This window comes from Xiphias gladius, chromosome 24, assembly GCF_016859285.1.
Source record: "Xiphias gladius isolate SHS-SW01 ecotype Sanya breed wild chromosome 24, ASM1685928v1, whole genome shotgun sequence".
NCBI lineage: Eukaryota > Metazoa > Chordata > Actinopteri > Istiophoriformes > Xiphiidae > Xiphias > Xiphias gladius.
The window spans coordinates 23,741,187-23,767,051 of NC_053423.1; the positions used below are offsets into that span (position 1 = coordinate 23,741,187).

The 25,865-nt window shown below is 44.9% G+C and overlaps 1 protein-coding gene across 2 annotated transcripts; it reads left to right on the top strand.

Annotated features, from left to right (window-relative positions):
- On the top strand, positions 1-24,580 carry LOC120786334 (gamma-enolase-like). Of its 2 annotated transcripts, none has more exons than XM_040121753.1 (13): positions 1-27; positions 10,306-10,391; positions 12,259-12,354; positions 12,993-13,051; positions 14,931-15,000; positions 16,150-16,283; positions 17,210-17,301; positions 17,465-17,595; positions 18,174-18,371; positions 18,479-18,680; positions 21,460-21,568; positions 21,770-21,828; positions 24,293-24,580. In XM_040121753.1, exons 2-13 carry the CDS (start codon positions 10,307-10,309, stop codon positions 24,360-24,362), a joined length of 1,305 nt encoding a protein of 434 aa, XP_039977687.1. In that variant the 5' UTR covers positions 1-27; position 10,306; the 3' UTR covers positions 24,363-24,580. The 2 variants fall into 2 exon arrangements, with proteins under 2 accessions (XP_039977687.1, XP_039977688.1); XM_040121754.1 differs by lacking the exon at positions 1-27 and adding an exon at positions 8,501-8,517.
- Positions 24,581-25,865: the final 1,285 nt, after the last annotated feature.

Consider the following 25,865-nt stretch of genomic DNA (forward strand, 5'->3'; position numbering starts at 1 on the left):
AAGGCAGAGCACACACACAGGCGGCAGGTAAAGGCAGGAAACCCTCTCTTCCTCTTTTCATCTGCTCAAGAGGTTTTGTGTTTTTACATCCATTGTGTTTTTGGTTTTTTTTTCCTTCTTTGATCCCATATTGATCGGTTGCTGCTCAGTGCAGAAAGGATGCAGAAGGATGCCGCTTGTGTGTGTGTGTGTGTGTGTGTGTGTGTGTGTGTGTGTGTGTGTGTGTGTGTGTGTGTGTGAGTGAGAGAGAGAGAGAGAGAGAGAGAGAGAGAGAGATAGAAATGCTTCAGTTTTGGATATTGCTCCTGCATTTTCTCTGATTCCTTTGAAAATGGTCAGGTGTCAAGTGTGTGTACATGTGTGTGAAAAGAAGCAGGAAAGCATACATGTGTGTGCATACATTACATGTGTGTGCCAGTTTTAGGTGTTACTGTGTGTGTGTATGAATGTGATTTTGCTTCCTGGCTGTCAAATGTGTGGTTATTTGTGTGTGTGTGTGTGTGTGTGTGTGTGTGTGTGTGTGTGTGTGTGTGTGTGTGAATGGAGGAAAGAAAAGATATGAGTGTGTGTTTTGGCATTAGTAACATTAGGTGTGTGTGTATGAGTGGATCCTGCAGTCAAGTGTATGTGTGCGTTAGATGGTGGATGTCTTTTAATATGGGAGGCACAGGAACTGCGCAAAGTTGTGTGTGTGTGTGTGTGTGTGTGTTTGTGACTGTGTGTCACACAGATACAGTTTTGGGTGTTACCGTGTGTGTATGTTGGACGGTGGATGGGAACGTGTGTGTTTAAGAGAGAGGGAGATACAGTTTTAGGTTTCACTGTGTGTGTGAGATTTTTTTTCCATGTACTTTCTCGGGTACTTTGGACAGAGGACTGTGTGTTTGTGTGTATGTGTGTGTGAAAGATGTGCTTTGGCTGCAGAAATATCGCGTGTGTGTATGTGTGTGCGAGGGATCATGAAGTCGACAGTGGTCGAGTCCTTGGAATATCAAGTGTGTGTATGTGTGTCTCTCATATGGCAGAAACAGGAATGTGTGTATACTGTATACGGCTCGCGCTGGGATTTACTGTGAGCGCGTGCATGTGTGTACGTGTGTGCGTGTCAGAGAAGTAAATGCTTCAGTGTTTGTGTGAATTAGCTTCATGCATTGTGTGTGTGTGTGTGTGCGTGTGTTTGTTTATGTTTGTGTGTGTGAGCTTGTTTATGTATTTTTTGCTTATGATCAAGCCCCCAGCACCTCTAACGTGTGTGAAGTGGTAGATTTCTTTCAATATGGCAGGCGCGAAAAAACATGTATGTTTATGTGTGTGATGTGTGTGTGTGTGTGTGTGTGTGTGAGAGATTTTGCTTCATTTATTTTCTTCAGTCTTTTGGAAAATGTGTGAGTGTGTTACATATCAGACACATAAATGTGTGTGTTTGATGTCTGCATCTTTGACACTCTATGTGATGTGTGGGTCCACGTGAAGTGTGTGTGTACACAGAATGTGTTCGGTGGGTGTGTGTGCGCGCGGGCGCGTGCGCGTGCGTGACGGTACTCGTGTTAATTTGCGAGTCGAGGCTGTAAGTGTGTGTAAATGTGGACTCATTATTAGCGTCATGGACATCTAAGACTGCTCCACTTCCTCCGTGTGTTTGTGTGTGTGTGTGTGTGTGTGTGTGCTCATGCGCGCGCGTGTTTGCCTGTGTGCGCGCGTGCGTGTGTGTGCCATACGTGCGATAATCAGCCTTCTGTTCCCTCTCTTCATCTTCTACCTCCTCCCTCTCTCCATCCCTCCATTTATCCTCCCCTCTCCAGCCAAACAGGGTCATTTAATTATTTATCTCTCTCTCACCTCATCTCTTTATCTCTCTATCTCTCTCGCCCTGCCTCGTTTCCACTCTCCATTTCATCCTCCATAGCTTCTTTCCTCCCAGTCTTTCTCTATGTCCCTCTCCCTTTACCTTTGTATATATTTATATTTAAATCCATCCCTCATCACTCCTTCCTTCTTTCTGTCTTTTTCTATTTGCTCTTTCGTATCTTCGTTTGTCTCCCTAACTCGCTCTTCCTTTTTCACCACGTACATTGACTAGATTTTCCAATGAGTTGAGATTTTTTACGGAGCCCCCACCTAGGGTCAACTGAGAAAAAAAACAGAGCCATGTGTAAATCTGTAATGTCAGTTTACAAATCCGGTTTATAAACCGTGCCCACAGATTTGTAAACTGTGCAATGGATTTGCGAGCGACTTCTTTCTTTAGAGAACAATGGTGGGGAAATACAATGCTACACAATGAAAGCTGTCAAATGGCCGCTACATAACACAAAACAGCTTTACGTCCGCCCTTAAATCTAGATAAACTGGACTTGCTTGGCGGATGCGGGCATCGTCAAAACGCGCCATTCCTTGTTCTCTTTCCCTGAAGAAAGAAGTCGTTTGCGAATCCGTGGGCACAGATTATGAATCTGAGAGCATGGTTTATAAACCGTGTGCACGATTTGTAAATCGACCCTCGAGGGGGGGGGGTTGCTCCATAATTTTCAGTTGAATGGTCCGATACTGGCTCTTAAAACCCCAGGATTAATCTTTGCATCATTGACCTCTCTCCATTCAGTTTTATATGTAGGCTATGGTCACTTGCTACAAATGGTGCAGTTTTAATGATGGGGTGGACGGAGTCATTTCGGACAACAGGGCCCACAGAGATGAAAGTCCAGTTCATTTTCCGCATCTTGTGATGTTAGATGACGGACAGTTGGAGCATTTCAAGGCTCGGGTAGCCAAAACTGCCCCAGACGAACAACTGATGTGTTGGCACGTACCTGCTTCTTTGATTTAAAAAAACAAAAACGAACTAAAGCTCCCAGGGTGCATCTTGGTAAGAAACATCATCAACACTTTGTCATAAGGCACCAGCGTTTTGACTAATGCCTTGTTTACAGGCTAATAAATCATTTTCCAGTGCCCTCTATAAACCCTCTATAAAGGTTGCCGTTGATAGAGAGCGGCATCAAAACATCCTGCCCCAGAACTTTACACTAGCTGCGAGTGGCAGTGAGGGATTACACTTTTAGGAGACGGGGCAATGCACTCAACACTTAAATACCAGTTTACGTTCAGATTTTGGGTCAGTTTTGGATGCGTTTAGCAACTAGGGCGTTGTGTGTCGTACAAAAAGGCTAAATCATTTTGAGGGACGTTGAGGGCATCATTTAAAAGAAAACGTAGAAATGGAAATCTGCAGTGGGGAAGAAATACTTGTTAAACCACCGGCGGCTCCCAACTCGCAGGTTTTTGCTCTACAATTTCGTACATTTATTAGTTATTTGTAAGTGAACAGTGTATTAGTGAAATGTGTTTACTTTAAGCATTTTTATATTCTAAAGAAAACAACGGGGCTGCTGACTTGAAGATTAAAAAGAGATGGAAGTTCCCAGAACAAATTCGGAGAAGCTCGTTGATGTAACACGTGTTTGTCTGACTCCACTGAGTTATTATTGCACTTTCATAAAATCCAGGGATTTGCAAAAACAGAATGGTCAAAATCGGTGAGGCAGACTTTTCTCCTCTAGTATAGCGAAAGCTCCACACAAAGGGGTCCTACGCTTCCCACAACGCAACATGCTGCATGGAAATCGGCCACATCTTTAAAAACTGCGTGCCCCAGTTTTCTAAGGCTTTCTGCTGTCAAGGTTCCGAGCTGGCTTCAGGAAGCTACGCTCGGAGCTCTCTCTGAACTGTTCTCACGGTCTGAGTGATTCTCCTCGCGACGGGCTAACTTATCTGGGTGCGTAACGCTGGCGGATGGCCCCTTTAATCTTCAGGACTCGAATCAAAACAAATCTGGAGATCAGCGCCAATATCCAACCTTCATATCAACTGCTAAACCGGATTTCATTAGTCTCTCTCTTGCTTCATCTGTGACTCTTTTCCTTTCTCTCTCTCTACCTTTTCACATCATTTTTCTCTACTGTATCGTCATTTCTTTCCCTCTGGGTCTTCCTTCCTCTTCATATCACCTAATGTCCTCACACACAGCTAGATGTTATACTGTAAACGATGTGTTCTCCCCGTTCTTTCTCCGCGTGCCTCCATCCCTCTCTCTCTCTTTCTCCCTCGTTCACTCTCTGCTTGTCTTGCCCGCTCACTTTTTGTTGTTTGTTTTTTTTTGTTTTTTCCCGATGCTGGTACATTTTCTGCTGAGCACTGCAGTCTCTGGTAGGTGTGGTATGGTGCGGTCATGGGCGTCCTCCCTCCCTCCGTCGCTGCTGCCGCCGCCGCCGCCACCGCTGTAGGGCTTACGTAACACACAGCAACGTGCACCAACAGCACTGGGCGAGAGACACGGGCGGAGATGGAGAAGGAGAGAGGCGCTGGAGAGACGGAGGGCTGGAGAGGAGAGTTATGAGATGAATTTATTGAGGGTGGTGACAGATTGTGGAGGAAGAACGACAGGCAGACAGTGCCCTATTAAATTAAAGCAAGTTTTAAAGTAAGTTTTACATGATGATAACACCCTTTTATAACCAATACTGTATTTAAGCTTTAATTTTACCAGACCTTTTCCAGCTTGAAGACAAATACGTCTTCGAGTGCTTCCCTAACCTTTACCAAATTAACTTTACTTGGCCATTGGCACATTTTCAGACTGTTGCACCCAGTTGTTCACGTGAAAAGTGACAGAAATAAGTGTGTAAAGAATGAACAAAAGAGGAATGGGAGAAAGAGGGTTCCAACCCTGGCTCCTTTCTCACCAGCTGGCCACAACCACGCAGAACATCAGCGCGTCGGTTATATCACTGTGAGCGTGTTGGCATGCTGATGTTGACGATGTTGTGCCCGTTTGAAACTGTATCTAACGTACCATGAAGATATTTAGGTCCAGGTGGCATTTAGAGAGATTCTCACAGGCTGTCTAAAGTTTCATTAGTGCAGAGAATGAATGAATATGTATCAGCGTACTGTCAAAGCGCTTGCTTTGATGCTTTGAAGCTGTGGCGAGAAACCAGAAAAAGAGCAGAAATAGCTGATTTTCTGATATGTTGCCGCTGTACCGCTGCTCCACCCTCAGGAGATGCTGTTTGGAAGACTGCAGCACTGCAGGGTGGGGCATCAAAACACCATCAAAAGAGAGAGAAAGACGGAGAAAAAGAGAGAAACTCAAATGAATAGAGGCCGGCAGCGAAAATCACCCACGTATCAATCCCTTGACTCTGAGGGTGTGGATGTTTCTGAGTCAGGCACCTTGTGTGCTCTCTCTTTTGCTGAGCACCATTTACACATTAATGCTGACGCTTTTATCCCCCGTGACTCACAATGAGCGTAAGAACCCAATAAGCACAAATTCGTAGGTCATCAGCGTGGTGATCGACCGGCAGCGAGGGGAACGCGGCTGCTGGGAAAATGGATGGAAAATATCCCTGAGTCGCCCGGAAAGACCTCGTAGTGTGTGATAAGGGAGTGCTGAGTAAAGGTGTCAGAGGACAGGAGCGGAGGCGGGAGGAGGGAGGTGATGCTGTAGCAGGGGGGGGGATTTACATGGAGGAGAGAAACGGTGACAGGGAGAGTAGTGAAAGAAAGAAATGCGCGGTGTCTAATGTCTTCAGGAAGGTTTCACATACGTACAATGTGTTTGCATTCAGGCTGAGAGAAGGATAAACACCGGACGGAAATTATGGAGGAAGTAAGACAACAAAGCAACACAGGTCACGCAGGGAAAGAGAAACTCAAAAAGAGACAAACCCCAACGAGACTGTCATTAGTTTCAGGTCACGACAACGCTGTTTTAATATCCATAAATATGCGTATGTCTTTGTTGTTAGTCAGGTTGAACGGACCAAAAAACATCTAAGAGACAGAGAGAAAGGAAAAAAGAGACGGCGAGATTACGTAAGGGAAATATCTTGCACAAGAATACAACCCAAGTTTAAGATATTTACGTAAGAATGTACACTGCACATTGGCTCAGTAAGGATTTTAATGGGTTTAGAGCATGTAAGAACAAAATGAAATGAAAGAAAGTTAGGAGAGATGATTTCTTCTGATAAAAAGGGACACGTACTTTAACCAACTGAGAGCCGATGTGAAGTTCAAGCACATTCTGGCTTTAAATCCTCTTATCATCGCAGCTCAGACGTAAATTCAGAGGCCAGAATAGAAACGAAAGCGACGAGGAACCGATGTCTTAAAGTCACTGAAGAAGATGGAGGAATTTCAGTCTCTTTTTATGAAGTGGCCAAAAGTTTGTCATTCAGAGAACAAAGTTTTGTTCAAATTGGAAGCTTCTGTCCTCTCAGTAACCGGGAGTCACAAAATCACAGCCGGACCTGCAACAACTAATGATGCTGCTTCTCAGATTTGAATATTTGCTGGGTTTTTTCGTCCCCTGCGACAGTAAATCCAATGTCCGTGGGTTTTGGACTGTTGGACAGACCAAACAAGATACTTTTAAGATGTTGTCTCGGGCTCTGTGATGTGCGTTTTTTTTCTATTTTCTGAGATGATGATCCGGCACAGCTGAGCACGATGGGGAAATTTAAGAATGGGGCTTTCTTCCTGGTCACTTCCATGATAAGCTAAACTGACTCGGCCTGGTCCTAATGACGAGGCCATCCCAGAATGGCCCTGTTGCCGAGCAGGACCGGAGCGGTGGCCAAAAACCCAGAAACATTCAACCAACAGACATCTCAGCCACATTTTGGTTTGTTTTGCTGCTCAGTGATAGTGAGGGGGGGCAGTATAACGTGAAGAAATGGAACTGAACCATTATTAATAAACTACTGTTATTATCTACAGCTGCGCTTCATAGATCGAAATGCTGAGAAATGTCTTCAGAACGCTCTAAATCGTCACCATCAATCACCATGAATTAATCGGCCTTCTTCAGTCAACGCAGCACAGAGCTACACCGATGAAATGAAAAAGAAACATCTAAAGCACGCGACGCACCCTCTGCTCCGAGTCTCCATCTCTCCCTCGTCGTATATGGAAAGGACAGCCTCAGTACCGTGACAGGTTTTCTGCAAGCTAGCAACGAAGCCAGATTTAGCTCCTCACAGATCAATAAAATATTCATACGGCACGGAGACGAGGATGGCACAAAAGGCCCTTTTTTGACATATTGTTGCAGCGCTGCGTGCCTGGAATATCAATGAGGAAAAAGAGGGAAAACACCCACGGAGTAGATTAGCATGGATGATAGTGAAATGACAATGAGGATGGAGCTCCTAATGCTTTGAGTGTAGGCTTTGTCGTGGCGCCCCAGACATTTAAAATGCATCTTCAAACAGGACAAATGCATTTTTAATCCCGTGATGTGGAGACGTTCAGGACTTGAGAGAGAGAAAAATGAAAGAGAAATGCCTCCTTTCATGTTGTAGAGAAGAGGAGGTTGTTTAGGACATAAAGACAAAGTCGACTTCGGAGAACACATCATCTTCTGCTCCTGAATTTAGACCAGCATGTGATTCCTGGCCAGGATTAGGTTGCACCACTAGCTGGTTCTAGATTGACTAAATCAAGCCGCACCGTCACAATGTGAAAAGATGTTTATTTATTATTGTGTAAAGTAAAAACATCAGTGGTGCTGTCTCATCAAAACCAATCAACTGCATGAACAGAGGGTCACAGCAGCATCACAAGCTGTAACGTAACTGCCGAAACTAGCAGTTTTAGGGGGACAAACATCATAAAAATCTTAACCATGAGTCTGGAAACGTAGGTGTGACTTTGTTATACTTAAAAAAAAAAAAGCCGACTCAAGCACAAACACGGAAATGCAGCTTAAAATGGAAAGGTTGCTTAAAAGCCCGTAATTGTTGCTGCTTGTCGGGTGGTTTTTGTTTTTAAAAAGGCCGAGCGCTCGTGAGATTGGTGCTGCCGTGCACTGGCCTACTTAGGGGAATGCGCCTGTGGTCGAGCTGTTTTTCAAAGGATCGAATGGCACCCGGAGATGCATCTTTCCTGCGTTAGCGCTGCAGGATTTTTCCGATCGGTCTCTCCTGGGAGAGGAGAAGCAGCAACAGTAAACAGCAGGGATAGAAAGAAGCACCTGCAATGATTGTGAAAGCAGTACCAGGGTCAGGCTGATAAAACGTCGCCTCAGAAACTCTCTTCTCGAGTGCTTTGACTTTATTTAACCAGAAAGAAAGTTTACTTTAGAGAAAGACCTGGTCAAGAAGGCAGCCGTAAGAACAAAGACATCATAAACAGACCAAAATAACCATCACATACTGCAAAAGAGCATAGAGAATAAAGGTGTACATGAGTATTTGAATGTATTCTTGACTGCAAATGAGGGTTTGCCCCCAAGCACAACAGATACCTAAGGTAGGGACCATACACTGATGTAAGAAATACCAATGTCAGGTAGGTTTATGTATATGAAGCAGTTCATGCACGGCCCATTTCAACATGTTTCACATGACACAAAGGGGCTATAACTTCTAAGGAAAAGACTTTATAGGGTGTTTAAGGGTCCAGTTTGCTCACAAACTACTTCATTGCTTCATCTAAAGCGCAACCAACCACGTCTAAAGGCAAAAGTTTTTATACCTGTCTGCGGTGGGTACAAAGCAAGCGGTGAGACGGGATGAATCGTACAAATGAGGGTGATGACGCAGACTTTGGGACAGTCATTCGTGGTGTTGCCCTCGGTCGAGGTCATTAAAATAGCCGTACAAAGGCTTCAGAGAACAGCTCAAACCCGGGCTACCTTCCCACTTACAAACGCCTAGCCAGTCGCCGCCCGAAGAGGCCGTGATTGCTGCTTTCCGAAAGTCATAAATGTTGTTGGACGGCGCCCCTCAGCACTGGTTGAGGTGGATGGGGGGGGGTTTCAGACGCCGGGTGGCGATCTGACAAGCACTTAGCTGTCGTGTAACTAAAAGGTCACTGGTCTGAGTTTGTAGCAACAGTCCCGTGTCCTTTTCTAGCCAGACACTGACCTGTTACTGTAGCTGATCATTCAGCGCAAGAGCTGCAGGGGAAATTCTGCAGAGTCATAAGAAAACAGCATTTTGACAGTTTCATCCACCCCTAATCCAGTATAATCCCTGTTTAGACACGATGTCTGGGTTGGGACCACAACACAGGCAAGAACAGTATGAAGTGGTGAATGGAGAGGTTGGACTGTAAGAAAGAAAGAAGGCTGGTTGGCTGGTTTCTACCTGAGGCGAGAGGGAGCAGCGGTGGATTGTTTCGGAGTCTGTGCTGGTTTTATTCGCTTCTCTGGCGCAGCGTGTGAAGATACACTGTTGGCCCGAAGGACAAGTTACAGTACATTTGTTATGTAAGACAAAAATACAGATAGAAAAGAAACTATTTTCTGAATAAGGGGAATGTTTACGACGTGGAAAAGTAGCCAGCGAGTGAAAAAACAACCAAACAAAACAACGTATTTTTGTTATGAATTTTAAGATGCACTCCGAGCCCCTTGGTTTCTATTGACCATGTAAATCTAAATGCGGCTGATGGATATATGGTTTCGTTTTTAAGGGTCCGGTCATTTCCTGGAACAGCTGACCGCTGTGGTTTTTATCAAAGGCTACTCAAAAAGGACTAAACAGTGCATTTGCTGGGGAGTATCTTAAGCGGCCCATTAATCCACATTTGGTGCTCAGTGAGTATTTGGGGCAGCAGGACGGTGTGTGTGTGTGTGTGTGTGTGGGACTGAGTCAAGATAAACTACAGTGTGTGTGGGAACTTGTCACCCAGCGCAACAGTGAGGCTCATTGACGTGTTTTTAATAGTTTTCGGAAACAATGGAGCTCTGAGGCCCAGAGGAATGAGATTCATCAGGCTTTGGATACACACACACACACACACAGCACTCGTTAACAGGACACAGTCGTTGTTGGTTTAGTTGACAGTAAGAAAAATGGAGACTATTTTAAATGCAGACTCACCATATCACGACCAACTGCAGATTCCAGTCTGGATGAAAGCTGTGCCAAACTGATGCATAATTTACGACTCTCTGTTGCTGAAGCCTTTTACTGCAACCTGCTTCCAGAAACAGCAAAGTAACTGCAGTGTGTGTGTGTGTGTGTGTGTTTATTTGTACTCTACATGTGTGTGAGGCAACTCAGTCCTCTGTGGTGAGCTTTGATTTTCAGAGGGAGTCTGCAGTGATGTTTTCACAGGTTTTTCTGTGTTTTCTGTGTTCACCCGTGAGGTCTCTGCTGTTCTCGCTCCCTCTTTTTTATTCCATCTGAAGCTGACATGACCACGATGACGATCAAAAACTAACCATATTTCCAGCAGAGTCCACAGCGGTGCCATAGCCTCTTTCCCTCTGTGTGTCTCTGTGTCCCTCAGGATGTCGATCGTCAGTATCGTTGCCAGGGAGATCTTGGACTCCCGGGGAAACCCCACTGTGGAAGTGGACCTTCGCACAGAGAAAGGTGACCGCCGATGAGCCTCTCTGCAAATATCAGAGGGAAAAAAGCCCGCAGCCTTCGCCACGAGGACGTCTGTTCAGCTTCATCGTGTCAGACGTTTGCCGAAAAAGTGTTAAGAGAGCTTGGAAACGCAACAGCGTCTCTGCTGTAATTGTAGATTGTTTCTGACATCAAACGACCTTCATTTGACCTCTGTCCAGATCGACCGAGTCTCCGTTGAGGGAGGACTGGGGCTTAGACTCTTCCTGCAGGCCGACAGTATACAGTATAAAGATGCTTCCATAACCCCAGCGAGATCAAAACAAATAATTATAACAATACTAACAACAGAAAACAGCCACAACGAACTTTCAAAAGAATTAAATCAGTTTTCCTTTAGATTTTACTCACTAAAAACCACATTACAACTGGTGTAGAATCAGAATGAATACACAGTTGAGGATGAAATCGCTGCCACTGCCACGCAGGGAATGACAAAACAGCCCTGATCCCGAACCGTCATATCACGATAATGATGACGATACTGGCTCAGTGGGAGGGAAGCTGTCCTGCTAATGAGCCTCAAGCTGCAACAAGGCAGGTGTACAGCAACAAAAACACGATTCAGACAGAGAGGAGTCTTGCATTCTTGTCACGCTAGGCTGGTTTGAAGTAATTACATTAATTGCGAATTTGTTCCCCAAATTCTGAAATCTGTGCCACTCATCGCACAACATCGACTGAGAGAACCGCCTCTCCCTGCAGGGGGCGCTGGTGCCCTGCAGCTCTGCGGCTAACGTATACTTCAGTGCACAGAGGGTGGGGGTGCTCATATAGCGCTCAACTTTTTTCTACCATTTTGAAAAAAAGGCGCTAAGAAAATTGCCTCCGCTGAGCTCGAAGTTAATGGGTCTGGGTTAATTACACCGGCGTAGATGGTCGCACCAAAAGCAGCCAAAGCTCAAAAAATGACAAGCGATCGTTTCTGGTTTCGGACACTTCTGTGTAAAATCCATTCCATTTTTCACGCGTGAGGAGGATGTTGCTGAAAATAGCTGGCGTAGCCAACGTAGCCAGTTGCTGGAGAGAAATCGGTTCACAGCGCGGACACGTTGACGAAAACAGGCGTTGATTTCGCATATAGCTTTCAACAGAGATAACCGGCAGTGGAAAGAAAAACAGGCAAAAGAATGGTTAAAACAGCTGTAAGTAAATAAGTAAGACTTTTAAATAGAGAGGCAGTGTGTGTCCTATATGTATGAATAACTGATCGCAACATGTTGGCAGTCAGTATTATATTTGTTGAGTGGGTTCGGCCATTAAATCAGTGAAACAAGTGTTGTCTGCATCAGTTTGAACGTTGTACAGTAAACAAAGGATTCGTGTTTACTTCATAAACATCACATTACTTCAAAACACCATAACGATCTATGATTTTATGATTACCACAGATTAGCGCATGGAGGTTTACTCTTGACTAGAGCTGCAATGACCAGTTTATTTTAAGCAAAAATGTTAATTACCAGTTGTCGGGGAAAATTTCCTGGACCCAGTGTGTGGGTTCACAAGAAAGGTTTCGGATCTCTGGCTTGTGCTAGCTTGATTTGACCAAAAAAAAGAAGACAAACCCTGGAAAGAGGAACATACACTTCAACAGGCGCTTAAAAAATTTGCTGAACAGATTCTTCGCTAGAGGCGTTGTGTCATTGCAGTCTTTCATATTTCTCAAAAATCGTGGGTTTAATGTGGGCGGATCCCTTCCACAAGGGAGGTTGGATGTTAGAGGGTACAGCTGTTCCCACTGAGCTTTGATTCAAACAGAGAGAAAGGAATTAAAACTACTTGCTACCGTCTTGGTTTCTGACTCTCCCCCAAACTTGCTGTCTTCCAGGTCTGTTCAGGGCTGCGGTGCCCAGCGGAGCCTCCACGGGGATCTACGAGGCGCTGGAGCTCCGAGATGGAGACAAGAGCCGCTTCAAGGGCAAAGGTGCGAGGACAAATCAACCGTGCGGGCTTGGACATTTGCATTCTTTAGAAACGTAAAGCTGAACGTAAGGAAAAAAATCCGGCTTTTTAGCTGCTACGTGTTCCACTTCCCCGACTAGTCGCTGACTTTGTCTGCTGTTTGGTGCTGGGCAGGTAGTGTGCGGCGGGAAGGAATCATGTCATACTGTGGGACACTGGACAGAGCTGGTCTTTATGCTAAGATAAGCTAATTGCCTGCTAACGGTAGTTTAATATTTAGCGCATCGTAATGAGAGCGGGTATCGATCTTCTCTGCCAGAAAGCGTACAAGCATTTTTTCCCAAAATGTCAAACTATTCCTTTAAGATAGCTTGTCTGTTGAAAATTGCTGCGTATGCTGTAATACTCGGGATTAGCCAGGGACAGAAGGAAGCTGAAAATCCAAAACATTTAGCTTTGAGCTGCGGAGCTCGTTTCAATTCTTTGTGGAGTCTCCGAATGCTGGCTTAAGACAAAGAGTCGATGTACATGACCAATGCTCAAACATAAATGTCCGGCTTTACTACACTCCCACCACATCTTTGTTTCTCTCTTCTAGTCGCCGCAGGGTTGTTGTTTTCCTCCTCTGACTCACTTCCTTTCATGTGTTCCCTCTTCTAGGTGTTTTGAAGGCAGTTGGGCACATCAATGATACTCTGGGTCCAGCTCTTATAGCCTCCGTAAGTCACCAAAGGTCTTCGTTCACTACATTTGTCAACAACCATATTTAGAGCAACAGTTTCTCTGCAAATTCTGAAGGAGTCTGAGATTCAAAGAGGGAAACGGGTTCCGAGTTGTTCCCGTCAAAGGAATAACTTTTTGGAATTGGCGAGTTTTCTTTCAGGCTGTAGCTACAGGTTGTGAAACATCGGCCCACACAAAACTATAGTGTTTGCAGTGCTTCTTTCCTTCTCGGTCAAAAAGTGATCATGCAAGTTTTGTTGGGAGCTAAACATACCAGAGATTCATCGGGGGACCGTGATCAACGTTTCCAATGTTCCCTCTGCGAAGTCAAAAACTTTTTAGTGCCTTAGCAGATACAGATAGATGCTGCATTCTGGCTAAAGGAAAAGAGGCCTTTCACCTGATGACACTCAGTCCTGGGGGTTCCTCTTCCCATCTCAGCTCCAGCCAGGAGCGATACACCAACACATCAGACTCCAAACGTCCCTTTAGAAACCTGTGGTTGACACCTGGGGTGTTGCATCGGTGTTGCTTTACCGTCTATGGTCAGATTGAAACAGCTGCATCGGCTAGTGAGGCTGAAAATGTCCAGTTTTGACTTAACATGTGAACAAAACAACCTTGCGCAGCACGAGACACGAAGCCCGGGTTCAGTTGATCAATGTGCAGGTGACTATCACATCTGGATGGGCAGACAGGAAGCTGTGAGAATAAGATGAAGTCTACTCAGCTGTCAGACATGATGGAGAAAAGTGTGTGTGTGTGTGTGTGTGTGTGTGTGTGTGTGTGTGTGTAAGGATGTCGTGAATGAAAGATGATGACAATGTGTCTGTGTGAGAAAAAAAGTGTGAGTGAGTGAGAGAGGAAAAGTGAATGAGGCGTTCTGTCGTAGCGCTTGTGTTCCCGCGTGCGTTGGTGCGTACAAGACAAATTGTATCGTGTGCGCGCGGGGAACTCAATGGCATTAATCAGGTATCTGCAGCAGTGCAGTATGGGTAATTTCCTCCTTTAACGGATGCAGGGAAAATGTGATCAGTGAGGCGGGAAAAAAACCAGCTGAAGGGCTCTGAGATCCTGAATGTGACGTCAGAGCACATCAGAGAGACGGACCGCTACGGCTGCACGGGTGTGTGTGTGTGTGTGTATGTGTGTGTGTGCGTGTGTGTGTGGGTGTGGTGCCATAATGTTGATAATCACACTACGAATTTTATCCATAGAGCACTCGTCAAAAAATGAATAAAAAGATACTTCACAGACCAGAAACAATAGAAAACAACCAGAAACTTGAAGATCTGTCAAAATTGAAATGCAAAGATTAAAATCCTTGTAGATTTTTGCCATGACTTTATAATTTGTTTTCGTTTAGGATATTAACTTTTCTCTCACCTCCAATGAGCTTTTTAAATTCACATTTGCACAAAGAGCCATTTCTGTTCTCTGTGCCATGTCCGGGATTCAGTGGACTGCGGCTCCACATGCAGTTTCCTCTTGACCCCGGATCAAGAAGCGACATCCAGTCAGGGTTTGAGGGGAATTTTAAAGGATCCGTGCAGGCGCTACACTTCGAGCAAAGAGGCCTACAACGTGAACATTACGTGTGAGAGTAAGAGTTACACAAACAAGCAGTTTTTACATCCAAACCTGAGTCTAGTTCCAACTTCAATCAACAAAAACAGACGCAACATTAAACCAAGTCGGCGTCTGGGAAAAAAAATGTAAATAAATGAATTTAGAGGAAAAATAGTGTCAGGACATTTTGGGAATTTCATATGAAAGATTTGCTTCTCAAATGATAACTAACTTTATACGTTGCCCCACGTGTGTGTGTGTGTGTGTGTGTTCTTACGGCGTGTTCCTGTGTTTGTGTGTCTGCAGGGCATCAGCGTGGCGGAGCAGGAGCAGTTGGACAACATGATGATCGAGATGGACGGCACAGAAAACAAATGTGAGTCCAAACGGGACGGGAGCAAGTCGCGATGACTAACGCCGCACCGTCACAGTCCACCGGCCGGAAACGTTTCCTAAGAATGTTTCTCACCAAAGGCTGTGACAAAGGGGCGTAAATACAGGCGGAGCAAATAGGTCGCTTTGGCAGGATCCAAGCCAACTCACATCCTTAATAAATAAACGCCCTGTTCATTTATTTCGATCGACGCTCATGCCAACTAATCGTTTCAGGCAGGAGGGTAAACAGCTGTGGAAGTGATGGTGCCGCGCTGACGGTGTGAATTAATTTCAGCCAGCACAGGAAGCCTGTGAGACTGAACTGCAGCTGAATGCGTTGTGAGAAGACAATGTTTAATTCACTCTCTGCCCGTGTAGAAATATGCACGATCTTATCCAGGTTTACGCAGACTTGGATCTCTTTTTCAACTGGCAGAGAAAGTTTATTCTCTTTTCTTACTAAACAGCTTTTTTCATTTTTTTCCCCTAAATTTTCTTTCTACAGTCACAGTAACACGTTTTTATCTCAGTTTATAATTTGAGGTATGAATGGGAAAATAGCAAGTTACCGAACAACCAGTGTGAAAAATCCTCGATAAAATTAAAAAAAAAAAAAATCTTCCTTGTCATTAATTTAGGTGACTACAATCCATGGTAACAAGTTCAGGATGGTTAAAGAATTTCTCCGTACGGGAAGATTAGTGTCCTTTATTACCACTTTACAACTTAAAGGAGAATTACAGGAAAAAAACTGAGCTGCAAACTGTGTTGTCTGGTTTTAAAGATAAAATAGATTTTATTACTTCTAATTAACATAAATTCTGAACTATATTTTCTCTTTAAAAAAAAATCACTTAAATAAGAATCACACAGACACACATTACACATCTTTTCTGAACATCCATTGTGGCAACTCTTGCAGCTCCTAGAAAAAGGTTGAAATTAGACCTGACACTAAGCAAATCTGATCTGCAAAATCTGCCTCATAAGTTAAATCAAACTGGAATTGAAATAGATAGAAAGAATGCATTTAAAAATACCAATAAAAGTCCAAAGTTTTACTAAGACAGAAAAAGGTAATTGACAGGAGGGGGAAAGAAAAAAAACAAACTAACATGAATCATTTCCTGTATTTTGATCTGTCGAGCAGCTCAGTTTGGGGCCAACGCCATCCTGGGAGTGTCTCTAGCCATCTGTAAGGCCGGCGCAGCAGAGAAAGACGTCCCCCTGTACCGCCACATAGCCGACCTGGCTGGAAACACAGAGCTGGTGCTGCCGGTTCCCGTAAGAACTCAAACTCACGGCACAACATCTAGGGACGGTCCTGTCCGAGTCCCTGTACGGCTACGTTTTAGGCGCAGTCAGTTCCAAAAACAAGCTATTTCATTTCCCTGACAGAAAGCGGTGAAGCAATTGATCAAATAATCAATTGCTCTACGGGCGGAAAATTGGTAGCTATTTTGATTATCGGTTTTTGAGTCGTTCTTCAGCAAAAATGCCAAAAGTTTGCTGGTTCCAACTTTACAAATGTCAATATTTTCTGCTTTTCTCTGTTTCTTTTTTGTTTTTGTTTTTTTGGAAATCACGAATGATTGGGGGTTTTACCTGATTCTGAAAATAACCACTCGTTACAGCCCAACTGACAAATACAGTAAACAATGTTTCCTGTTCCAGGTAACTAGTAAAAAAAAACTACAATTATGCCTTTGAAGTGATAAAATCCACATTCACGTTGGGCGTGTACATATAAAAACACCATCAGGGGATATATCTGCTAACTGTGACGATGTAAATGTGGCGCTCGCGCAACGACTGCAATCCACATATTTATTAAATATCACCCTTTTTAAAAGTTGTTTTTTCAGAGTTGGAGTTTCCTTCGATGAAATGTCCGACCCGGATCAAGCCAAGCACAAGCTTTTCATCAGACGTTGGTTTTTTAATAGGACTGCGTCTAAAATAAGTCTGATGATCTTTTCTTTCTGAAAAATAGTTGATCAATTCATGTGATAATTCTTTCACATCCTCTGCAAAACGACCCTCAGGCTCAGTTGCTTCATGCTGCGATGAACCCAGTTTCCATAAACATATTTACATATGTGGAGTTGTTCACTGTCGTTTCCTTGGCTTTTTAGGCTCTTTCGGGTTAATTAAAACATTATCACCTGGTCATCCTTTCTGCTTTTTTCCTCCTCTCCGCTCCTCTTCAGGCCTTTAACGTGATAAATGGAGGATCTCATGCTGGAAACAAACTGGCCATGCAGGAGTTCATGGTCCTTCCTGTCGGAGCCGAGTCTTTCAAGTAAGAATTCATCTCCAAAACAATTTTACAAACTCCAGCTCCACTCTGTGAACCACTGACCTTTCGACAATCTGTTGTCCTGCTTCTTTTATCCCTCGTCATTTCTTTCTGTCCTCCCCTGTGTTTCCACCCTTCTTGACCTCTCCCCCTTCCTGTCCCTCAGGGAGGCGTTGAGGATAGGATCGGAGCTGTACCACACGCTGAAGGGCGTGATCCAGGAGAAATACGGCCAGGACGCCACCAATGTGGGAGACGAGGGAGGCTTCGCTCCCAACATCCTTGAGAACAGCGAGGGTGAGGAGGAGGAGGAGTGTTCTTGATAAAACATAAATTCCAACCTAAGATCCTCGGTCGCTGTTACGTGTCACCGCTGGTGTTCTGCGTTTACAGGAGCTGTCGTGCGCTGAAGTAAAATTCACATTTTAGGTGAAACCAGACAACAGGTCGCTGAACAAGCTGGATAATATGTGGAAAAAGAGAATTAGCACATGAGTCTGGAAGAGAAGCTTTGTGTTTAAGAGCCTGGCGATAAAATCTGACATTTCAGCAACGGAAAACGAGATTTTTACTTTGCTTAAATACGTCACCATTAGTTTGCATAATGAAATCAGTCATTGCAAAGATTTGAGACTGAAATATTCATAGTCACCAGAAATAATTTCTTGTCTCAGAAACACTGTTTTATGACCTTTCCCCCCAATAAACTCGTGAAGTAGGGTTTTTTAAGCCCCCGCCAAGCTCCACCAATCAGAGGGCTAGGGATGCCTGTTTGTAGCCTGAGAGACAAAGCCCAGGGCAACCTCTTTCATTTCTTACCTTGCCTGTCCTTATGACTCCACCTCTTCTCCATCCTCCTCGCTCTGACGCCTCAGCTCTGGATCTGCTGCAGACGGCCATAGAGAAGGCCGGCTTCACAGACAAGGTGGTGGTCGGGATGGACGTGGCCGCCTCAGAGTTTTACCGCGAGGGCAAATACGACCTGGACTTCAAATCCCCGCCGGACGCAGCGAGGCACATCACTGCGGAGGAGCTGGCCGACATCTACCAGGGCTTCGTCAACAACTACCCAGGTGGACGATTTTTGTTGCATTTGTTAATCTTCAGCCAGAGACACATGATGATAGTTCTTCACAAAAACATATTTTTTAACTTTTCCCCTCCACTCCCCCCTCCCCAGTGGTGTCCATCGAGGACCCGTTTGACCAGGACGACTGGGAGGCCTGGTCCCGTCTGACAGCCCAGGTGGGGATCCAGGTTGTTGGAGACGACCTGACGGTGACCAACCCAAAGAGGATAGAGAAAGCTGCCGAGGAGCGAGCCTGCAACTGCCTGCTGCTCAAAGTCAACCAGATCGGCTCCGTCACCGAGGCCATACAGGCGTACGGCTGCTTTATTTAAAAGTTGTCGAGGTTTTAAGATGCAAGGAGAAGGTTCCAGATTAGAGTCTGGACAACTGACTATCAAGTCTTAGATGTCGGAGCAGTTAAAAGATAGCTGAATGGAAATACTCAACATTAATTCAAAAACAAAGGTACAAAAACCCATTCTCCCTCACCTCTAGAGGTATGTAGCCATGCAGGTAGTTTTGGTTTTATTTGAGCAGGTTCCTGCTTCCACCCCCAGAAGGATTGGAAAATGAGATTTAAAACACAGCTTCAGCAGTCATGGTAGAGACTACTCACGCTGCAGACGGTACTGCCAGACAAACTAAATCTTGGGATTACGCAAAAGTCCAGTGAGACATCACTAAAGTGGGTCTGTTGATATATATCACCCCGTGTCACCTCCGGGCTGCTCAGCGGCAACGCACAACTTTTAAAGTTTGGTGTTTGTTCAGTATTCACAGGATACACGTCGCTGAGGGGGGATTTCATAGTGTGCTGAGAAGAATGTTGCAGACACCTCTCAATACAACGCAGTCCAGCACAAACTATGGATCACTATGGAGTTGTACTGGATTGTATTAGACTGCACAGGTTTACCCAACAGAGTGGCCCCTGAGCGTATATTGAAAGTTATATAAATATGATTGGAAGAAAAGGTTAATTCATTAAAAGTAATGGAGGTTCGTATAAAATGGTTTGAAGCGCACAAGAAGCACCAGCACTGCCTTGTAAAGCGAGGTTTTGTGACTGCTGTGACGCGCCCTTCCATCCAGTCCTGTTGTGCGAGTGTGAGTTGACTGGCTGACGGAGATCAACAGCCGGTGGAGCCGGTTCTCCGGTCGCTGCCCTTAAACCAGTGCAGAAGAAGAGGTCACTGAAAGAGCCGCAGTCGGAACTCAAACGAAGGGAAACGGTGCGGAAAACATGAGGGAAATCGGACATTTCTGTTTGTCTCACGTGTTAATTTGACGGTTAGAGGCCCCTCGTCGCTCCGCGCAGATTTTCAGTTCTTGTCACGGGCTTCGCGTACGTCATGATTCATTCACCAAGTCTGTTTCCTGATTTTTCTCATTTTGTTTGAATTGATATATCAAATTCTCCGTCTCAGTCAAACGTACAAAAAACTTTTTAAGCACTCTTTTTGACTTTTCCAGGATGTTTGGAGCGAAAAAGTGCACAAAACCACTTCATGTAGAAAAAGGTCAAATATATTGCTAAAGTGATGAATCCGCCTCATTAGGTGGCAAACAGGCTTTACAGATCTACAAACACTCACCGCCGTCAATCCGACATGAGGCGAACACAGCTCCAGTGCTCAAAAAGAAGGACTTAAAAGGCACTAACATGGCCGCCTAGCGCGGGCCGGTGGCCTTGGACTGGCCAGAGAAGGTCGTCCATCTCGGTTGAGACGACAGGGAGTCCGATAGGGAGAGTCAGAGAGACACGGCCGCCCCGTCATCGGTCACACATGTGGAAACGCACACACACACACACACACACACAGAGGCAGTCAGCATGTTGTCAGTCACAGCAGTCGTTACCTGTCAGCCATGTTGACCTTGTGCCACGGACGAGGCGCGATAAACGAGGAGCAGGAAGTGACATATGAAGATTAGCTGTCAATCACATGTACTGACTGGGAGCGTCGTGTGCACGCATCTCATGCGGTACTCGTTGATCTCTCTGTGCCGAGAGTGTGCGCTCCGGTCTTGAACGTGTGTGTCATCGGTCTCCTACTTGACAGAAACGTCACTCAGGGTTATGAAGCTATCGGTCACGACAGTGTAGCTGGATTACAGCGGGAGGGGAGGAGGAGGAGGCGGGAAAGATTAATTGATAGAAACAGAGCTGACGACCGTAAAGTTGATGTATTGCGTCCATCACATGAAAAGCTTCCCGGGTCGTTAATTTGAATTATTAGCTTAGTAGCTACGAGGGGACGGGTTCCTTTTCTAACAGCTCACATTTGACCCGAGGCATCAACACGCGTCCTCATTTCCATGTCGTAAGCAGGTGAATGTGTCAGGTGAGCTGCCGTTAGGAATAAATCACAATCAGACGAATGAACTTGTGCGGTAAACATGCAGCGATATGTGCACGTCACCCAGAGAGCAGAGGGAAGACGAGTGTGTTCCCCCGACCTTGAATTTCACTCAGAAACGCAGTTATACATCTTGTTGCTGCCAGTGCTACGGGCTGATGTGCTAGTTTTCAGGGATTTATCAAACTGTCGGACTCTCTGACGGTGGTAGAGTCAGGTTATTTCCACCGTATTTTTATCTCAGCATTGGATGGCTTATTTGGAAGAGAGATTCACGGTCCCCGGACGATGAATCCCGGTGACTTCCGTGATCCCTTGACTTTTCTTCTAGCGCCCTTGTGGCGCTGACGTCTCAGCAGCTACCGGAGGGTCAGAACGTACACAGGGTTTTAACAAGCGTCGGCGCATCCTCGGGCGCTCCAGCCCCGTGTCCTTGGCTCATCTGTCGGTGCGCCCGGTGTGGAAATGAACTCCACATTCCCCCCAAACGGCTACGGCCCGATCCACCGCAATGTGCAGCTCGCATACACCTGACCGTCGCTGTGATGTCATTGCGGCCTCTCGCCTACCACTGCCTGCACTTCATTTTTGCATGCTATTTTATTTTGTGTCACTCTCTTTATTATATCCTACGTTTTGTTTTGTTTTTGGTCTTATTCTGGGGGTATTTTCTCAGCCTCTTGCTCAGCTGCTGTGAAAACACCCGAATTCCTCTCTGCCTCTGTCTCTCAGGTGTAAACTGGCGCAGGCGAACGGCTGGGGGGTGATGGTCAGCCATCGCTCAGGAGAGACAGAGGACACCTTCATCGCTGACCTGGTGGTGGGACTGTGCACTGGACAGGTACACACACACACACACACACACACTGTCTTTGAGGACATCATATTGACCTACCTTTGTTTTCCTGGAGGCTTACCCAAACCATAACTGTAACCACTACATACTTAATGTAAAAGTATCATTTGGGCTTCAGATCAGCAGAAAAGAAAGTAGCATTCAACACTTCTTTTGTTGAAGGTTCCCTGTGTCTCTCTGTTGCAGATTAAGACCGGCGCCCCCTGCAGATCCGAGAGACTGGCCAAGTACAACCAGCTGATGAGGTCAGCGCACTGCAGGCTTATGAATCTCCCTCCCTCCCTCCCTCCCTCCCTCCCTCTCTCGCTCTGAAACGCTTGCGTAAACTCATCCGTTCATTTCGCTTCAGTTCTTCAGCTCAGCGAAGCTTTATCGGGATGACGTTTTGGAACGACTGACCCACTGGTAGGTCAGTGAGGTTTAAGGGGTAAACGAAGCGAGAAACGTTCAAAATGAGAGCGAGGGAGAGTGGAGTGTATTTCGGTAAATAAAGTGAAGAAGAACGACTAAATAGCAAATGGACGGACAGGCGTGTAGCCTCCTGTCTGCTCCGGTAGATCTAATAAGCTCTTCTGTTGGAAGGGAAAATTGAAATCTTGGGGCTTTAATTTCTTTTCTAAATCTTTCAGTATTTGGCCGTTCTATATGAAAATTGGTGTCTCTCTCCACATATTGGGTTCATTGGGCACAGAATCCTTCGTCCGGGTCAAACCTCCTTTGTCAGCAGGTTTTTACTGTTTTCAGCCCATTCCAATAGCCACTTTACCTTTACACGTTCGTTACTTCATGCTTATCTTCTGCTTGCTGTTTTCTTTGCCTCGTTACAAACCCCCCACACACACACACACACACACGATTTCCTGTTGCCAATTCAATTTACCAAGCGAAGAAAATATAATGAGGTACTGCGAGGTGTTCAGGGTGTGAAAAACAAGTGATTGGCATAACCCAGGTGAAGGATGAGGAGGTTGTCTAGAAGAACCCGGGGCGGCAGGCCTCAGGTACCCATGGCCACTCCCCTCCGTCAGGTGCAAGCAGTTGCCTTGACGACGCAGCAGGCACAGCACAGGTGGACAGAGACTGCTATTATATTAAAAAGAAAGGAAAAACGTGACAGCAGGTATATATTCTGCCACGTGACCTTTTTGATCAAACCACGGCTCGAATGAGTTCTCCTCTCAGAGGGAAACGGACGACTGGGTAGAATTTAATCTCTAAATATTTTAATTCGGGCATTCTGTGAGAAAATTGTTCTCCAAAACCAGTTCTGGATCAGTTTTACCCAAATCCTTCATGTTTTTATCCTATTATCCTTATCACATTAGCCTTATTTTTTTCTATCATAGAAGACGTTGTATGTACTTGAAGTCCAGGTTACAAACTTTGTCTTCACAGGATCAAGACTCATTCAAACTTGTTAAACCATTAAAAATCTTTTTCATCCATCAAAGGACTCTCATTGGAAGCTTGGTATTTCTAAATCATATCTTTAGCGCTATTTTTGAAAGTACCCTGCCAGATTTAATATATAATTCTCACTTTCTTGGGTATTCAACATTCTCTCTATTCCCTTTTGGCCCCAAAACCTGGCAGCAGGCGAGCTACAAACGTGCTCCTCAGGTGCCCGCTCGGCCTCAGCGCTTAGCACCAGAGAGCTAATTGACGTGACAGGCGACGGCAGCGCCGGTGTCACCCCATGTGTCCGAGCCAGTCAGCAGCAGGGAGAGGAGGAGGAGGTGGGATCAGCTTAGCGGTGTAATCCTATCGGACTGCCGAGGAGATGCAGGAGAGGTGGAGGGTGGGGAGACTTAACAGGGGCATTAACCAGCGATAAGCGCTAATCACTGCAGTCAAGCGCGCGCACACATACATGTGCACAGGCACATGCACACACACCAGTAAGAAATGTACAGTAGGGAGCTGTCATACAGTGGCAATTATGTGAACACATATTAAAAAAAAACAATCACTAAAAGGGATGAAATAATCTGAAATTGACCAAAATGTGACATTTAGCGCCACATGGGCAGGTGCAAACAAAAGGTCGCGGGAAGAGACTGAAAACAAAACCAATGTCGGCTTTATTCTTGTGGTTCTCGCCTCCTGGGGAACAGTGATATTCTGTATTTTGCTTATTGTCAACAAATCCCCTGAAAAGAACCAAACTAACAGTGACTGTCTCCTACTACCAAGTGCTGCCGGCTGTGTATCCAAAGCCAGATCATTCCTCTGGGCCACAGAGCTGCACTGTTTCCAAAAAAAACCTCTTAAAAACACATCCGTGAGTAACACTGTCACACTGGGCGACACGTTCCTTCATCACCGTGAACTCAGTCCCACACACACACACCGTCCTGCTGCCGCAAATACTCACTAGGAAAACAAATGTGGATTAATCCGCCGCTGAAAATAGTCCCCGACAAATGCACGGTTTCTTCCTGTTTATGTAAATTTAATAAAAACCATAGTGACGAGCAGTTTTAGGAAATTACTGAGCTTTTTTCAAAAATGAAACTTTATAATTGTGAGCCCTTTTTCTAAGGATTTACGTCTTCGGTGGGAATGAGTGGCCTTGGAGCTGAGAGCCACAGACAGACTAGAGAAGTCAGAAAGTATTGAGAGATGGTCTGACATGAAGTATTTCCACTTAAAAACGTCTCGCACAGCATTGACTAACTTCCCCCCCCCCCTGTCTTTTCGTCTCTGTAGGATTGAGGAGGAGTTGGGCGACCAGGCTCGCTTCGCAGGCCATAACTTCAGGAACCCCAGCGCCCTGTGAAGCCAACGGACGGACAGACAAATGACCCGAGCACACATGCACGCAAAACACACAAACTGACGGGCACGACAAACAGCGAACGAGCCATGTACAAAGAAAAATCACACAGAGTCATGAAATGAAAAACACACTGGAGCAAAAGAGCCAAGCCAAACAAAAAAAAAAAAAGACAAGAGTAAAATATGCACTGGACTTATAGGTAGGGAGATGATGTTGTATGCACACACACACACGCACAGAGTACGCAGATGCAACGCTCACCCACATGCAGGGGAATATTATAAAAATATAAGATTTATAAGCCAGACATGCACTGTTACCGTAGTTTTAAAGGAATAGTTCATGTACAGGCAGAGGACAGACCTGCAGAAATAAAGGTTGCTGCTGTAAAAACAGAGAGATTAATAAGTAGAGATATTAGAGAATAATGTAGACAGAGAAAAAAAAAAAAACACCAAAAAAAGGACAATGCATTTGCAGAAAGAAACACAAAACGGCAGTTTCGGGGACTGAGTGAAGAAAGCCACAAAAACTACACAAACACCTAAAATACTCACACACTCACCTGGACTCTGTGGTACCTGCACTCCCCCCCGTCCACTTCTGTCCTGCTCCCTCATTCTTCTTCTCCCCTTTTTCTTCTTGTAGTGTCTGTTTCTCAGTTTCTAACTCACTTTTACTTCCTGCCCTGATGCGGTTCTGATTATTTGTCCTTCATGCTCAAAGTCCCAACTCTGTCCTGAAAAAAAAAAAAAAAAAAAAAAAAAAATCTAACAGTCCCTTTGTTCCTTCGGTTCCTCCTGAATGTCCATAGAATAGCTGTGTTGAACGAGAAGAAAGAGAATTTTAAAAATGAAGTGACAGAACGCTTGTCATTGAATATAATGTGGAAATATGTGAAATAAAAAGATGCTAATTTACAATTTCAATCACAGTTAAAAAAAAAGCTCTTTGTCTTTTTTTGTGTGTCTGTGTTTGTTGTTCAGAAACTTTCCCTACAATGCATCCAGTGACACCTCTGCAGAAATCCAGGAATGTGGGATTTCCTTCCTACAACCTAAACTGACTGAGTTTGCAGCTGCAATTCCCAGATTCTGTGCAGATTGAATGTTTTTAAAAAAAATTGTGGTCGTACTTTAAACTTGCAAGTCAGAATTTTAAAAAACTACAATTGCTGAGGAAACTTACTGGCAATCACAGAATGCAGCACATAAAGTCACGGTGAAAGTGAAGGAATTTGCAAATATAAATGTGTGCAAATATTTTTCCCTCCGAAAGTTTATCTGCTGGACACAAGATGTCTCCTACTTCACTGAAAACTCTATTCTCAGTGTATTTGCCCTGGAGGTTTTAAGTGTCCACATCACACTTGTGTAAGTTGCATTTTGGGACCAAGATAGTTGTAATGTCACAAATCCTGCTCATACACCCACATGTTACACTGAGATTTAAAGGTGCTATACGTAGGTAAAGCCTTCAAAAAGCAACTCAAATTATCAACAG

Excerpts from the sequence above, each read along its gene's own strand:
- LOC120786334 (XM_040121753.1), top strand. The coding sequence starts at position 10,307 with ATGTCGATCGTCAGTATCGTTGCCAGGGAGATCTTGGACTCCCGGGGA. Across the intron at positions 18,681-21,459 it reads GTCACCGAGGCCATACAGGC|GTGTAAACTGGCGCAGGCGA; the intron begins GTACGGCTGCTT and ends TCTGTCTCTCAG. Across the intron at positions 21,569-21,769 it reads TGGGACTGTGCACTGGACAG|ATTAAGACCGGCGCCCCCTG; the intron begins GTACACACACAC and ends TCTCTGTTGCAG.